The following is a 16418-nucleotide window of genomic DNA, read 5'->3' as shown; positions in this document are numbered from 1 at the left end:
GGGAATGATCACATTTACCTTGCAGATTGTAGGATTAAAGCTAACATATGTCAGATATTTAGCACACATTAGACACATTTTTTTAAAAGTTACATAATGTTATCTTTTTGAATTAGGTTTTATAGGCTAAAAAAGTCTATTTTAACTGGCTGGGAAAGTGTTAAAACAAATTACACCATTCCATTCAATGCAGCAATATTTCTTCATGCTTATGGTGTGCTGTATCTGATGATAAAAGCACGAATAAGAGGATTTGCATTCTGTCTTGGAAGTACACAATATCCATAAGCAAAGAGACAAAAGAAAAGGTATTTCATTTGAGAGGCATAGGTCAGTGGTGAGATCTACATATTCTCTTGATGCTCTGGAATAGATTGGGTGGGAAAGGCAAGATACCTGTTCTTAGGAAGTCACTGTCTTACTTTGGTTCTATATTATCTGTGGTTCTACACAGTCAAAGAGGACATTGAACCTGGCGATATGGTTTGGCTGTGTGTCCTGACTCAAATCTCATCTCACATTGTAATCCCCATAATCCCCACGTGTTGAGGGAGGGACCTGGTGGGAGGTGATTGGGTCATGGGGGCAGTTTCCCCCATGCTGCTCTCATGATAGTGAGTGAGTTCTCACATGATCTGATGGTTTTATAAGTGTGTGGCAGTTTCTCCTTTTCTCTTTCTCTCTCCTGCCACCTAAGGAAGAAGGCACTTGCTTCTCCTTCTCCTTACGCCATGATTGTAAGTTTCCTGAGGTTTCCCCAGCTATGAGGAACTGTGAGTGAATTAAAACTCTCTTTTATAAATGACCCAGTCTCTGGTATTACTTTAGAGTAGTGTGAAAACGGACTAATACACTTGGTGACATCAAAACTCCCAGCATCATTCAAGATTTATTGTTTCTTGAACAATATGAATGATTGATTGAAGTGCCTCAAGTTCTGTAGTTTGCTTGTGGGATGAGTCAAAAGGGCGTGAGAATGTTAACAAGGGACATGACTCATGGGAATTTGCTGGGCATATCCTCAGTCACAGAGCAATGACAGGACAGTACAAGCAAAAGGTGTAAGCTGAACCAGCCACACCCTCTGGAGAAGAATGAGATGGGATGATGTTCACTTGGCTGCTAACTTGATAATAAAGAATGTTAGCCTTTGGCTTCATTTTGCCTGAATAAAGGGAGTTCTACCACAAAGTGGGTAGGATTGTGTCCCCTCAAAATATAGTTTAAGTCCTAATCCCTCTACCTGTGAATATGACCTTGTTTGGAAATAGGGTCTTTGCAGATGTAGTCAAATTAAGATGAGGTTGTACTGGCTTAGGATGGGCCCTAATTCAATGACTGCTCTCTTTAAAAGAAGAGGGAAATCTGGATACATACATGGATGATAAAGAGAAGAATGTGAAGATGGAGGCAGAGATTTGAGTGATTTGTCTACAAGTCAAGGAATGTCAAAGTTTGCTGGCAACCACCAGAAGCTGAGAGAGAGGCGTGAAACAGATTTTCCCCGAGAGTCCCGAAATGAACCAAATCTGCCGACATCTTGATTTTGGACGTCTGTCCCCCAGAACCATGGGAGAATAAACTCCTGCTATTTAAACCACTCAGTCTGTGGTAATTTCTTATGGCAGCCCCAGGAAACAAATTCACACCACTAAATGAAAACAGATCCCTGTCTATCAATATCAATATTAATAAATATCAATATCAACACCAATATTTATATGCAGGGAAGATAATGACCTTAGTTTTCCAGTTCTTAATGGCATACTGAATAATTGTGCATTATTGTATTTCAGGTATGTAAAATAATAATTGTTTGTTCACTTATTTTCTTCCAATCACCATTTTCTCCTTCTCCTTTTTTTTTTTTTTTTTTTGGTTTTTGATCATTATAGGTTTTACAATGGACTCTCTTGTTGCAGCAAACACCAAATTTTGCTTTGATCTTTTTCAAGAGATAAGCAAAGATGATCGTCAAAAAAACGTATTTTTCTCTCCCCTGAGCCTCTCAGCTGCCCTTGGTATGGTCCGCTTGGGGGCTAGAAATGACAGTGCACATCAGATTGATGAGGTATGTGTCCACTAGGGTGCTACACAGGGTCCTAAACTCTGGGTCCACACTCAAAGTCAGGTGCTAATCCCACTCAGGCAAGCCAAGGTGCTTATTGCACCCTGGGCTTGGTCAGAACCCATCCCGGTCTCTGAGTCTTTATTTGTATTTTCCCCACCTTACTTCCTCTTCGATCCTACCATTCTTAAAATCTCACTTAAACTTCTACCTTCTTTAGGGTGCTCCCCAACCTCATGTCTGGCAGCTTTTCTCATTCATCTCTATCTTTATCTCTGCATGCATGTCTGTCACTCTTTTACTCTATAATTACTAATACCAATATTGCCAGCAATTTTCAGTATGTGTATATGTCTTCTCTCTCACTCATTTCATTAAATAAATATTTATCAAGCACCATAAATGGTTTAATTGGCTAGACAGCTTGGTGTCCTCCTGGACTCTTTCTCTCTCACTTTATACCACCTTTGTTAGAAAATTCTGTTGGCTTTTCTTTTGAAATATATGCATAATCCAGGCCCTTCTCCCAGTCTCCTTGATGTCTGAACCACCATCATCTTTTCTCACCTGGATACTGCAACAACTTCCGGATGGGCTTTCCTGCTCTCACTGGCAATCTATCCTTTGCACAGCAGCCCAAGAGACCCTTTTAAAACCTAAGCCAGATTCTATTTCTCATCTGTTCAAAAACCTGGATTTCTCATTTCACTTATGACAGAAGTTCAAGTCCTTACTTGAACCTAACTTAATGGAATAAGAAAGTAGTGCATCAAATCTAAGTAGATGAATAAAGCAGAATGACCCCGGAAACGCATTCTGTCTTAATCCATAAATTCTCCTGCTCCATGTTCAGGGGAAACAGCCTGATTTGTACTCACAAGGATTTGTGCCACAAGGATCTGGAGATCTGAATCCCAGATAAGCCCTGTGACTCCATCTCTCACTTTCATCCCTCCTCACTGTACCTGTCACACTGGCCTCCTGGCTTCCTTGGGTAAGCCATGCCCATCCTATCTTGGGGCCTTTGCTCTGGGTCCCTTTGCCTGATGGCTCTTTCCCCTGGTAACTGACCTCAGCTCACTTTCTTCTTCAAGACTTTGGTCAGTGTTTATCTCCTCTACGGGGCTTACTTCGACCTCCTAATCTAGTGCTGTATCCTGACCTCCAACCCCTAAGGGGATACTTTTTTCATGTGGCATTTTCCACTGTCTAACATACTGCATACAGTAATTAATTACTATGTGTCTTGATTTCTGTATGTCTCCTCCAGTAGAATATAATCTCCTAGAGGGCAGGGATTTTTGTCCTGGAACAGTGCTTGGCTTAGAGTAGGCACCTAATAAACATTTCTAGAATAAATAAATGAAAGTGATAAGAACAAATCCCCAAATAAACTACAAGTTCCCGTGGTTGGCCTTGTATTTCCTTGGATGTAACACATAGTGCAGGGGTTATGCACGAATCAGGCTGTTTCCCCTGAACATGGAGCAGTAGAATTTATGGATTAAGACAGAAGGTGTTTCTGGGGTCATTCTGCTTTATTCATCTACTTAGATTTGATGTATTATTTTCTTATTCTGTTAGCAAAACTTAGCTTTAGAGTGTAGTTTGCATCTTGCAGGGCAGAATTCAGATGTTCTTTCTTAGGCACTTGAGGGCACCTGCTGACCAACTGGGTCTGAGCAGTACAGGATGTGACACCTGTCTCCTACCTTTCTACCAGGCTCTGGATAACTTGTCTTTTGCTGTCCTCACTCCCTTGATTCATGTGAAACTCTAGATCAGCACTGTCCAACACAGACATAAGGAGAACCACATAGTAATTTAAAAATTCTTAGTAGCTGCATTACAAAAGTAAAAAGAAACAGGTGGGACTAATTTTAATAATACTTTTATAACCTAGTATATGCAAAATATCATATCCACATATAATTAATGTAAAAAAATTTTTTTTTTTTTGAGACGGAGGCTCGCTCTGTCGCCCAGGCTGGAGTGCAGTGGCGCAATCTCGGCTCACTGCAAGCTCCGCCTCCCGGGTTTACGCCATTCTCCTGCCTCAGCCTCCCGAGTAGCTGGGCCTACAGGCGCCCGCCATCTCGCCCGGCTAGTTTTTTCTATTTTTTAGTAGAGACGGGGTTTCACTGTCTAGGCCAGGATGGTCTCGAGCTCCTGACCTCGTGATCCACCCGTCTCGGCCTCCCAAAGTGCTGGGATTACAGGCTTGAGCCACTGCGCCCAGCCAAAAATTTTAATGAGCTATTTTTTTTTATACTATATTCAAGATCTGCACTTACAGTCAATTCAGATTGGGTATCTATGAAATGCTCCATAGCTACATTTAACTTGTGGATACCTCTATATTCTTTTAGTTTGGTTTTATTTATTCATAAATGTTCTCCCAGGGTAGCAGTTGGCTCTTCTCCTCCATTCCACCTCCCAGCCCAAGGACAGAAGCACCCACTTTCCTTTAAACCGTTGTTGATTGTTTTGTTTGACTATGTAATCATTGTCATTGTCTCACTATGAAAATGTTTCTGAAGTTATTCAGGCTTCCCTCTGTTCATACTGTCTGAAAGACCACATCCCGTTATCATGCAGGTACTACACTTCAACGAATTTTCCCAGGATGAAAGCAAAGGACCTGACCCCTGTCTGAAAAGCAACAAACAAAAAGTGCTGGCTGACAGCTCTCTGGAGGGGCAGAAGAAAACAACTGAGCCTCTGGATCAGCAGGTGAGCTGCCACCATAGTAAACTCTTGCCCTTCTTATTTATAAACTGCTCATTCTGACTGTAGGATATTAGGTGATAGTTGCTTATCCCCAAACATTAGACTCTGGATACCATCAACAGCAATGACCTCATGTGATCTGTGATTCCTTTCTGAGTATGGATCTCAGATGTCCTTGGCTATGAGCTAGTTTCCTAAAGAGTAGGATCTGGTATCTTCTGCTTACGATAAAGAAACCTAGATCATGACTGTGTCACTCATCTGCTTCTACAGGCCACAGGGCCCTGACATAGAGCACGGTCAAAGATAAAGGTGGTAAGGGGTAGGGTCAGCTGTGGAATTCTTATTGTCTCCCTCCACCTCTGCTTGTTCCATTTCGTGCTGAAATCTGCACTGACAGACAAAACTTTTATTGGGTGCCTAATGCCAGGAGGAGGAAGCATATTCTCCAGGGTATGCATCCCCCTACCTTAGAAAGCTTAAAAGGAGGGTAGAGAGATGATTGTCTTTCTTTTTTTTTTTTTTTTTCTGAGATGGAGTCTCGCTCTGTCGCCAGGCTGGAGTGCAATGGCGCGATCTCGGCTCACTGCAACCTCCGCCTCCTGGGTTCAAACGATTCTCCTGCCTCAGCCTCCAGAGTAGCTGGGATTACAGGCATGAGCCGCCATGTCTGGCCTCTTTTAAATATAAGGAAAATCAGGGTGTGTCAGTCTGAAATATAGTGAGCATTGCTGAGTTCCCCAGATGTGTTTTTCCTGGATGATCTTGATATAGATGCGGGAGCCATAATCTTCCAGTGGGACCGCTTCTCACCCTCCATTCCTCTGCTCTTCCCAGCTCACTTCCCCTGCATGGTAACAGAGACAACTGACATCTTACTAAGAAGCTCTATCTTGCTTCCGTACAAAACACACATCCTTTAGTTGTGTTTAGCTCTTCTGATAGACACAGTGAAGGTCACATTTTGTTTCTGCTTTCCTTAGGCTGAGTCTGTAAACAATGAGAGTGGGCTGGTCAGCTGCTACTTTGGGCACCTTCTCTCCAAATTAGACAGGATCAAGATTGATTACACACTGAGTGTTGCCAACAGGCTTTATGGAGAGCAGGAATTCCCAATCTGTCAGGTGAGTTGCACACAAATGGTGACTAAAGCTACCATGTAGCATACTATTTAAAAATCAGGGAGTAGCTGGGTTACTCACCTGCCATCTAGAACACAACCTCTTTGACAGGATGATGCGCTGTGGACTGGTGAGGTGTCCAGGACCTCCTTCTTTCAGTCCCACACTTTTGTTCTCTTCCCAGTGTTCAACGTGAGCATTGTGGGTGGAATAGAGTGGGTGAAAAAGGGTTGTGTGAGTAATGGAGACTTAGGAGCAGGTGTGGGCTTGGTAATGGCATCCTCTCCCGACTGTCTTCCCCAGTCAAGGTGCCTGGTTGCTGCGCTTTTCTCTCCCTTATCTGTTGGGTGCCCCCAAGATGTTTCTGTGGAATCTCCTTTTGTGCCAGGATCATGCTACCCCTGCAATGCAATTGTGTTCACTATGCTCTTTTGAGAGTGGGGTAGTGGGGGAGTGGAGGAGACTGCATTTTGGCTTTTGGAGCTGAAAGGCACAGAACTTGTCTCTGTGGTTAACCAGCTTTGTACCTAGAGCAAGCTGTGTCTCCATCTGGGCTTCAGTTTCCTCTCGAATTACTAGAAGGAGCCATGAACTAAACAATAAATGTGGGGGATACGACCAATGGTCAAGACGTGACATGGCTGGTTAGTGAGGGACTAGCCAGGGGTCGGGTGGCCTCCTTTGGCCAAAATAAGTGTGCTCCCTTGCAATGAAAGTAAGATTTTTCATCCTGGATTTTTAAAAACTAGCTTTTTTTTATGAGCTGTAAATTCACATATTAAACAATTCACCATTAAAAGTATACAAACCAATGGGTTTGGTATATTATTACTGATTTTTTTAAAATTATGGTAAAATATATATAAAATTTACCATTTTAACCATGTTTATGTGTACATTTCAGTAGCATTACTTACATTCACAATGTTGTGTAACCATCACCTTATCTATTTCTAAAACTTTGTTTTTCATCACTCTAAACAGAAACTCTGCAACTATTAAGTGGGGGTTTAATTCTTATAAACAGAAGCATTTTCCAGCCAAGTCTCTCAAGTTACTTGATATTTACCACAGATGGGTTGTTGAAATAAAAGGATATCCAGTAGGAAAGCCTTGTCCTGTTGTAACTATAGACTGTTCATGAATAATGTTCAATATCCTCATTTGCAACTACAAAAACTGACATGTCTCTGGCTAGTTTAAGACTGGGGATGACTAGAAACTGTCAGGCCTGTCCCTGCAATGTGAAATGACCAGGCTCATCTTTCTTGGGAGACTTCTCAGGAGAGCCTCACTCCTATGAGCATCGCTGCCTGATTTTATTGCACTATTTCCCTTTTATTCCAATTGAACAGGAATACTTAGATGGTGTGATTCAGTTTTACCACACGACAATTGAAAGTGTTGATTTCAGAAAAAACACTGAAAAATCCAGACAAGAGATTAACTTCTGGGTTGAATGTCAATCTCAAGGTAAGAAAGCCAAAAGCACGGGAGCTGGTATTGGTTTCCATTTAAAAGAAAATTGGTCTGCCTAGCTTTGCAGATTGCTGGTCTACTGGGGGCCAGAGGTTCACATATGTGGACTGTGTTCAAAGCATGGTTTGCAGAATGAGACACCATCTCACACCAGTCAGAATAACTATTACTAAAAACGTAAAAAACAACAGATTCTGTCAAGGCTTCAGATAAAGGGGAACACTTATACACTATTGGTGGGAATGTAAATGAGCCATTGTGGAAAGCGTTTGGAAATTTCTCAAAGAAGTTAAAACAGAGCTATCATTCGACCCAGCAATCCCATTACTGGGTATATATCCAAAGAAATATATATCATTCTACCAAAAAGACATACACACTCATATGTTCATCACCACAGTATTCACAATAGCAAAGACATGGAATTAACCTAAGTGTCCATCAGTATTGCATAAAGACATTGTGGTACATATACACCATGGAATACTGCACAGCCATAAAAAAGAATGAAATCATGTCGTTTGCAGTAACGTGGATGGAAATGGAGGCCATAATCCTATGAATTAACACAGGAACAGAAAGGCAAACATTGTGTGTTCTCACTTATAAGTGGGAGCTAAACATTGAAGACACACAGGCATAAATATGGGAAAGAACAATGGACCCTCCAGATACTAACTGGGGGCAGGGAGGGAGAGAGAAATGAGTTGAAAAAGTACTTTTTGGGTACTATGCCTACTGTCTGTGAACAACATGCCCATGTAACAAACCTGCACATGTACTCCCTGTATCTAAAATAAAAGTTGAAATTAAAAAACAAAACAAAACAAAAAAGCATGGTCTGAACAGCATCAAACAGTTAAACTGCTTGGATATTGCTGTTATTTATTATTGCAGTTTTGGTCTCTGGTCTTGCTGGCTCTGGGTGGGAAAGAAAGGAGGACACCAGCCTCATTAGGGCTGATCTTCTAGGTGAGGTTTACAGAATGCTCTCTTCTGCCAATGCCTGTGTGAATTTGAAAAACAGAATAAACTCTTCCTGCCAGGCACAAAGTTAGTGATTTGAAGGGTCAGATCAAGTCACTAACTGCACTAACACAGATCAGCTGGACACAGATGAGACCCCTTTTTGATCACTGTTGTTGGGCTGGGGAAGATGTTCGTGTGCAGTGAAAAGTTTGGAGTGCATGAGAGAGCACAGGTAGTGCATTGCATCTGCTGCCTTCCGTGAGACCGTGACCCCAGGCATTTGCATACATTTTGAGTGGCTGGAGGCTGGGAAATGATAGTTGACTTATTTTAGGCTGTCCTTGGTACCAGAGTGACACTTTCAGTTCTTCCCTTCCATTTGGTGGCTTTCTCTCCCTGTCTCCTCTTTTTCTCACACTGACTTAGGGATGGGATACCCCTGCCTGGCCTTTCCTTGAGAGAAGTCTGTAAATTCCAAAATTATGGCTTCTTCCTTCTTTCATATGCCACAAAAATGACTATTCTTTCAAGGCTCTACTGAGCTGTCAAAAGGAAGCAATTCATTAACGAAGTTCATATTAAGGCCTGAATATGTACTTTCCCTCTAGTGAGTTAACTCCTCCAGAGTATTTTAAATGTAGATGATGTCAACCTAGTCTATTATTATGGGATTTAAGTAAAGCTCTTCTTGAGATGGAAGATCTTTTCTTCTTAAGTCATCTGCAGACATTCAAGTACCCGGTGATTTGGTAGTTTGAGGTAGAAAAGGGTGTGTCACGAAGATGGGCCATTGCCTGCTAGCCTGGGGCGTTTCAAGTTGGGCTTAGGGCTGTATTATTGTGGAAGGAGTCCCAGAGCTGAGCTTAAAGGTGGAATGCCTGAGGACCCGTTCCCGCCAGTCTTACTGCTTCTTGGCTGTGTGACTTCAGCTCTCCCTGGATGCAATTGATTCTTCTATGAAGAAGGGATAACGATACTTCCTTATAGTGGTATGGATCAATTAATTGATTAATGTGGGATGAAATGAGAAAGAGCATGTAAAAGTATCTATAAAATAGGTTTCATATCATGGCTTAGCACATTTATGTGTATTTTTATGTATATGTAAGCATATATCTTATGCTATGTTGAGTGCTTGAGACAGGAAGTTTATATTGTAGTTCTTTGTTCTCAAGGGAGCTTATCATATTGTCAGATGACTAACTATATAATTTGAAAGATAAACCATAGTATAAGATGTCTACTGACAAGTTCCAAAAACAAGCAATATAGGGAATCAAAGGAGATTCCTTCTGTTACGGTGCTGTGATTGGACCCCCTGCAAGGTCGAGTGAGAGGGTTTCTCCCCTGCCCTATCACCTCCTCTCTTACCTCCAGCCAGGACTGTGAATTAATCTTCTTGGGTTAGTTCTTGAATGAGACACTCCCTAGTCTTGGGGGTGATAAGCTGCATTAAAAAAAAATTATAGGCCGGGCACGGTGGCTCACGCCCGTAATCCCAGCACTTTGGGAGGCTGAGACGGGCAGATCACCTGATGTCCGGAGTTCAAGACCAGCCTGGCCAACATGGCGAAACCCCATCTCTACTAAAAATAAAAAAATCAGCCAGGCATGGTGGTGCGTGCCTGTAATCCCAGCTACTCTGGAGGCTGAGGCAGGAGAATCGCTTGAGCTGAGAAGGCAGAGGTTGCAGTGAGCAGGGATCATGCCACTGCACTCCAGCCTGGGAGACAAGAGTGAAATTCTGTCTCAAAAAAACGAAAATTATCTATACAAATACTTTTGATGTAATTCATACTCAGGATATTCTCTGGGATCTTTTCTTAGGTAAAATCAAGGAACTCTTCAGCAAGGACACTATTAATGCTGAGACTGTGCTGGTCCTGGTGAATGCTGTTTACTTCAAGGCCAAATGGGAAAATTATTTTGATCATGAAAACACAGTGGATGCACCTTTCTGTCTAAATGAGGTACTGTATCAGAACTCATGGTTTTCTAGCTATCCAACTCATGATTTGCACTAGGAATGATTTGCAATATGTATACTCAAAAAGTTACAGCTTACATTTACAATAAGAACATTTTTCATTGATAAGAACCAGTACCTGAATTTCATTGAGTGTTTTTGTGCCAAGTGCTTCCTGCACTGAGTAGTTTTCCATATGTTATTTCATTTGTTCCCCCAAAGAGCATTATGAGATGGGTGCTATTATGATTTCCACTTAGGATTTGAGACAAAAATTGGAAAGGCTAAGTTAAGTTAGCCAGATTTATGCATTAGGATTCGATCTGTGAGCATTTGCCCCAGAAACCTGTGTTCTAAGCTAGTAGATTTAGAAACGAAGCGTTGGGTCCCAGCCACCCACTTGTCGGCCGGCTAGCTTATTACCGGAGATGCATTTTTCTCTCAAGCACCGAATATCCCCATCTGCAGGTTGACGATCCCTCACCCACCACCTTGAGGTTATTGTGAGATTTAAGGTGCCTGGGGTTGTGCCTTCCCTCTGAAGGAGCAGGTGTTGTTATTTAAGATGGAGAGGATTCTCACTTAACGATGGCTGCCCTTGGTGCTGTGGTGGGGTCATCCAGGCCAGCTGGCATGGGGTGGTGTGAGGCCAAGAGGCTGTGCTGGGGCAGGCCTTACAGTGGGACAGCTGGCAGGGCATGTTTCTGCTGACTTAACAGTGGAGATGCTTTGATAGTAAGTTTGCCAATAGTCATCTTGGGAGCTGAAGAACTGATTAAAAAACATGGAAAGGGCCAGGTGAGGTGGCTCACGCATGTAATCCCAACATTCTGGGAGGCTGAGGAGGGAGAATCACTTGAGACTAGGAGTTTGAGCCTAGCCTGGGCAACACAGGGAGACCCTGTCTCTACAAAAAATAAAAAAAAATAGCCAGGTATGGTGGTCCGTGCCTGTGGCCCCAGCTACTCAGGAAGCTGAGGTGGGAGGATTGTCTGAGCCTGGGAGGGCACCACTGCACTCTAGCCTAGGTGACAGAGCAAGACCCTGTCTCAAAAACAAACAAGCAAACACCCCCCCGACCCCACCCCCATCACTCCACAACAAAAAAAGACACTGAAAGATAAAGTGTTGGCAAAGTAAGGGCCACTGATGAGTGGGCAGACTCTTGCAGGCTGGATCCCTGGTGTGGCTCAGGACTTCTGCAGGACCTTCTCATCTTTAGGAACCCTTGTCCTCAGTGAAGCAGGGACCATATGAATTTGGGAGCTTCCCATAGCCATGCTGTGACTTCCTACCTTGACTACTACAGAATGAAAACAAGAGTGTGAAGATGATGACGCAAAAAGGCCTCTACAGAATTGGCTTCATAGAGGAGGTGAAGGCACAGATCCTGGAAATGAGGTACACCAAGGGGAAGCTCAGCATGTTCGTCCTGCTGCCGTCTCACTCTAAAGATAACCTGAAGGCTCTGGAAGAGGTAAATCTTCATTTCCACATCTCTACAAAATATTTCATGATAGATCCTTAGAGAACAACATTGTCTACCATCTACCATCTTGAGGAAATACAGTACCTCAGCTGTCAGACATCAAGGAATGTATAAGAATCTGCATTAGATTAGATATTTATCCTCATTTGTTTAGAATTAAACAACAAAAGCCAGGAATATTGGGACTGGAGTTTCTTCTTTAACCTCATAGCTCTCTGCCACTGTTTTAGCAAACGGAGGAATCTGGGTTCTGAGTAACTTGAGAAGTTTTTAAGCTTTTCCTTTTCTCTGAATATCCTGACTTCTGGCCTCTTACTCATACCATTTTTCTATAGCTCAGTTAAAGAATTAACTGAATCCTGTTTTGGGGAATATGTACCTTGACAGAAGCGTAGAGAGTGACGCCAGGATTGATTGCTTGTGAGGCAGGAATTAATAAAGGCTGGAGAAGCTCAGCTACAGATTTTGTCCAAGGAAGTGAAGAGATAAAGATAGCAACAGAGAGAAAGTGAGAGAAATACCAATACAGCAGGTATAGTAGTTACAACATCAGTAACAACCATTATTCAGAATTTGCTATGCGCTATCACTTTGTTAAGTACTTTATACACATGATTTTGTTAATGCTTGCAAGAACTTAATCATATTATCTCTGTTTTATGGAAGAGGAAATTTAACTTCAGAAAATTAGGGCTTGGCCACAGCACCCAACTACTCGACTGAGCTTTGCTGTGCTTTGAACATTTGTCTGTCAAACACCAAAGCACACTGGAACCTGAGTTGTCCCCTAACGCTTTGCAAAGAGGAAAGATATTTGCTTGAAGTTTTAAATGAAATCAGACTATTCTCTGGCTTAGAGAAAGGCTTTGAAGGTCGTCACCCACCACTGAAATGGACTTAGGCACCTTGAAGTAATTGGGGCATTCTTTGCGGTCCCATAATCTGACGCTAAATATTATTTCCCTCCTCTTGTAGCTTGAAAGGAAAATCACCTATGAAAACATAGTGGCCTGGAGCAGCTCAGAAAACATGTCAGAAGAATCGGTGGTCCTGTCCTTCCCCCAGTTCACCCTGGAAGACAGCTATGATCTCAATTCCATTTTACAAGACATGGGCATTACAGATATCTTTGATGAAACAAGGGCTGATCTTACTGGAATCTCTCCAAGACCCAATTTGTACTTGTCAAAAATCATCCACAAAACCTTTGTGGAGGTGGATGAAAATGGCACCCAGGCAGCTGCAGCCACTGGGGCTGTTTTCTCGGAAAGGTCACTACCATCTTGGGTGGAGTTTAATGCCAACCACCCTTTTCTCTTTTTCATTAGACACAACAAAACCCAAACCATTCTCTTTTATGGCAGGGTCTGCTCTCCTTAAAAGGGAAGCATTGTCTAGTACTTTGGAGCTGGAGGAAAATATCAGTACAATCTTCCCCTGGCATAAGATGGGCATTTGAGTTTTTGGTAATATCTAAACCATCCCCTTCATCCTCCAGCCATCAGCCTGTGCTTATCTTCATCTTTCTGTCACCCTGTAGCTTATTTTCATCTGAGTCTGTTAGTATTGAAGGGCTATTGTTCTCTACCCTAAACTTTCAAGTGTATATATTCACCCTTTGTGACCTGAAGGTCAACACAATTCAGAACAGTACCTACCTCCTTTTGAAGGAATCCTAAAAGTTCAGGTCATTAGACCATTTCTAAGAGACAGCAAACTCAGAAGCCACTTTAACATGGGCAGCAAGAGAACATGTTTGACTGGAACGTGTTTGGAAACTCAACTCTCTTTCTGGGGTAGTTATGATTGTGGTCATCACTGGGCAAGATGCCCTGTTTCTTCCTTTGACAGCTACTGCATGGAAGATGTCCTGTGGGGTCTTTTCACCTAGGAGAAGGTAGGGCTTGGGTGTATTTAAGTGATAGATCAAAGACCAGCACTCATTTTGCACAGAGCAGGGGAATGATATTTGTCTTGTGATTTTGATACTGACCCAGGAAAGTGGCTAGTGGATTTAGAGGAGGTTTATCTCATTTTTCCTTATTGGGTCCCCCAACATTATCATCAAACACTTCCCTCTGTCTCTCCTCCCCCTAGCTCCAAGAATTCCCACCTGTGGCTAGTTCTTCTTATGCACTCAGCACAGGCAGGTGTGGAGAGGAATGCTGCTGCCATTGTGGATGGCTGGCCTCCTTGTGCTCCTGTCTCTGCCTTCTGGCCATGTGAACTTTTCTGTCTTCCCAGAGGTCTCATTCCAGGCCACATGGTGAGAACAGGCTTGAGCCTGGGCATAGTATCCATAGAAATGCTTGTTGGCTGGGCATGGTGGCTCATGCCTGTAATCCCAGCAGTTCTTGGGAGGCCAAGTCAGGTGGATCACTTGAGTCCAGGAGTTCAAGACCAGCCTGGGCAACATATTGAGACCCTGACTCTACAAAAAAACACAGAAATTAGCCAGGCGTGGTGGCATGTACCTGTAGTCCCAGCTACTCGGGAGGCTGAGGTGGGAAGATCACTTAAGTCCAGGGAGTGGAGGCTTCAGTAAGCTGAGATGGCGCCACTGCACTCCAGCCTGGGTGACAGAGTGAGACCCTGCCTCAAAACAAACAAACAAACAAAAAAACCCAAAAAGCCAAAACAAAACCTGAAATTCTTGTCAAGAAGGCCATTGGGCTCATCTCAAGCTCTAGTCTACTGAAGGCCTGACCCCTGAGTATTCCTACTCACGGACTCAGGGCCTCTGTTCTCTGGTGTGGTAATGTGAGTTCCTCATTTCTGTCTTAGCTGAATGTTCTGCCGTGACCACTGACATGTCTGACTCACATCTCTTTGGAGTCAGTCTCTTTCCTATCGATGTGGGTTTCAGGTCTTGCTTGTGGCTCAGTTTCTTTGGCCCACCTTGTGGCTGTTCTCCTCCCAGCTGCCACCAAGTTATTCAGTGTGGCTGCAGCAATTTTTTGTGGGAGAAGACAGGTGAACCACACCTGCTCCCAAGCTAGCCTCTTCTCCCTTTTCTCACCTACCCCAGTGATTTCTTTGTGTTCTGATAGACAAGTTCCACATTCTTCATACAACCTTCTCATTGTTGAAGCTCATGACCTAAAACAATTTGTTGTTGGTAACGTGAGGCAGTTTGAGTCAGTGCCTTTTCCAGAATGCAGGTCCCATGGGTCACATTTATTTCAGATAACCAAAAACTTCATGTCCCCTGTGGTTCCTTTTGGGGTTGACATTTTGGGGTCTGGTTCCATGTCTGACTTGGCATCACTGCCAGACACCGAGCTGGAAACCATGACCTGTATATAAGCCTTCATTGCCCGGCATTTCTTTTGTTCTTATTCTTTTACTTGGTAAACACATTTTTTTTTCATTTATATCGGGATTTCTCATATTTTAAAGCATGAGAGGGAGAATATATCTATTTACAATAATGAGGAAAATTAAGAATCTTAAATTTTTATGTAAATCATAAACATTCTTTACTAACTTTTGATTTATTAAAAAGTTTCTTCTGAATGAATAAAGCACTTTTATTATTAGTTAAAATATATATGATGTGTTGCCAACTGATTTTTTCAGGGATATGAATCTAACTTCAAACTCTTATCCAAAAATATAACAATACATAATCTATGAAACTAACAATTCATTTCAGTTACACAGGAAAAATACATTTTGCCCCAGTAATAGTTTCTCCCAGCTTTCCATCATAATTACCCTATGAAGGCATATAAAACAGATGAAAACTGACAATGCTAAAACTGGAGTGATAGCCAGCTGATCATCAGAATATAGAAGAAATTTCTCCTGACTACAAGTTTTTCCTTTGAGCTGGAGTCTTGCACTGTTGCCCAGGCTGGAGTGCAATGGTGCAATCTTGGCTCACTGCAATCTCTGCCTCCTGGGTTCAAGTGATTCTGAAGCCTCAGCGTCCCGAGTAGCTGGGATTACAGGCGCCTGCCACCACGCCCGGCTAATTTTTGTATTTTTATTAGAGACGGGGTTTCATCATGTTGGCCAGGCTGATCTTGAACTCCTGACCTCAAGTGATCCACCTGCCTTGGCCTCCCAAAGTGCTGGGATTACAGGCTTGAGCAACCACACCCGGTCCCTGCTGACTACAAGTTAACGAGTCTGGGCAGTGAGGCATTGTTGAGGGGTCATCAGCGTCTCATTGCCAGTGAGTAGTCTGCCTGTTTCCTCCCATTGCTGCCTTCCTTTGAGTTCAGAAACATAAGCTCTCTCCCAACTTGAATTTTGGACGTCTATCTCTTTACTTTGTACTTGCCGCTGTCCTTCAACCTCTGTCTTTCTTACAAGTTAGTTTTTTTTCTTTTCTGCAGCCGTTTGAAGACTGAATGACTTCCCAATTATGATTTGGAAGAAGGTGAGGACAGGCATTTGTTCCTTCCATCCTAGACAGTTTAGTCATCAGAAATAAAATACTTTTGGTGAAGCCAAGGACAGGAAGAGCCTTGGTGGCAGTGTTCTTGAATATTTTATCTACGTTGTCTGTTTAAAGTGTCCCAGACCCAGACTATACAAGGAGGAGAAGATTAACCTGAGCCCAGCAGAACTACACTAGATGGAATCCTT

The 16418-nt window shown here is 42.7% G+C and overlaps 1 protein-coding gene across 2 annotated transcripts; it reads left to right on the top strand.

Annotated features, from left to right (window-relative positions):
- Window positions 1-5754: 5754 nt before the first annotated feature.
- Window positions 5755-15364, top strand: SERPINB12 (serpin family B member 12). Of its 2 annotated transcripts, XM_023195191.2 has the most exons (5): window positions 5755-5922; window positions 7275-7392; window positions 10195-10337; window positions 11643-11810; window positions 12798-15364. In XM_023195191.2, exons 4-5 carry the CDS (start codon window positions 11664-11666, stop codon window positions 13200-13202), a joined length of 552 nt encoding a protein of 183 aa, XP_023050959.1. In that variant the 5' UTR covers window positions 5755-5922; window positions 7275-7392; window positions 10195-10337; window positions 11643-11663; the 3' UTR covers window positions 13203-15364. The 2 variants fall into 2 exon arrangements, with proteins under 2 accessions (XP_023050959.1, XP_023050960.1); XM_023195192.2 differs by lacking the exon at window positions 7275-7392.
- The last annotated feature ends 1054 nt before the right edge of the window (window positions 15365-16418 follow it).

Source organism: Piliocolobus tephrosceles, chromosome 18 (genome assembly GCF_002776525.5).
Source record: "Piliocolobus tephrosceles isolate RC106 chromosome 18, ASM277652v3, whole genome shotgun sequence".
NCBI classification, from domain to species: domain Eukaryota; kingdom Metazoa; phylum Chordata; class Mammalia; order Primates; family Cercopithecidae; genus Piliocolobus; species Piliocolobus tephrosceles.
Note: the sequence above shows the minus strand (reverse complement) of the source record. Positions and strands in the feature narration are given on the sequence as shown.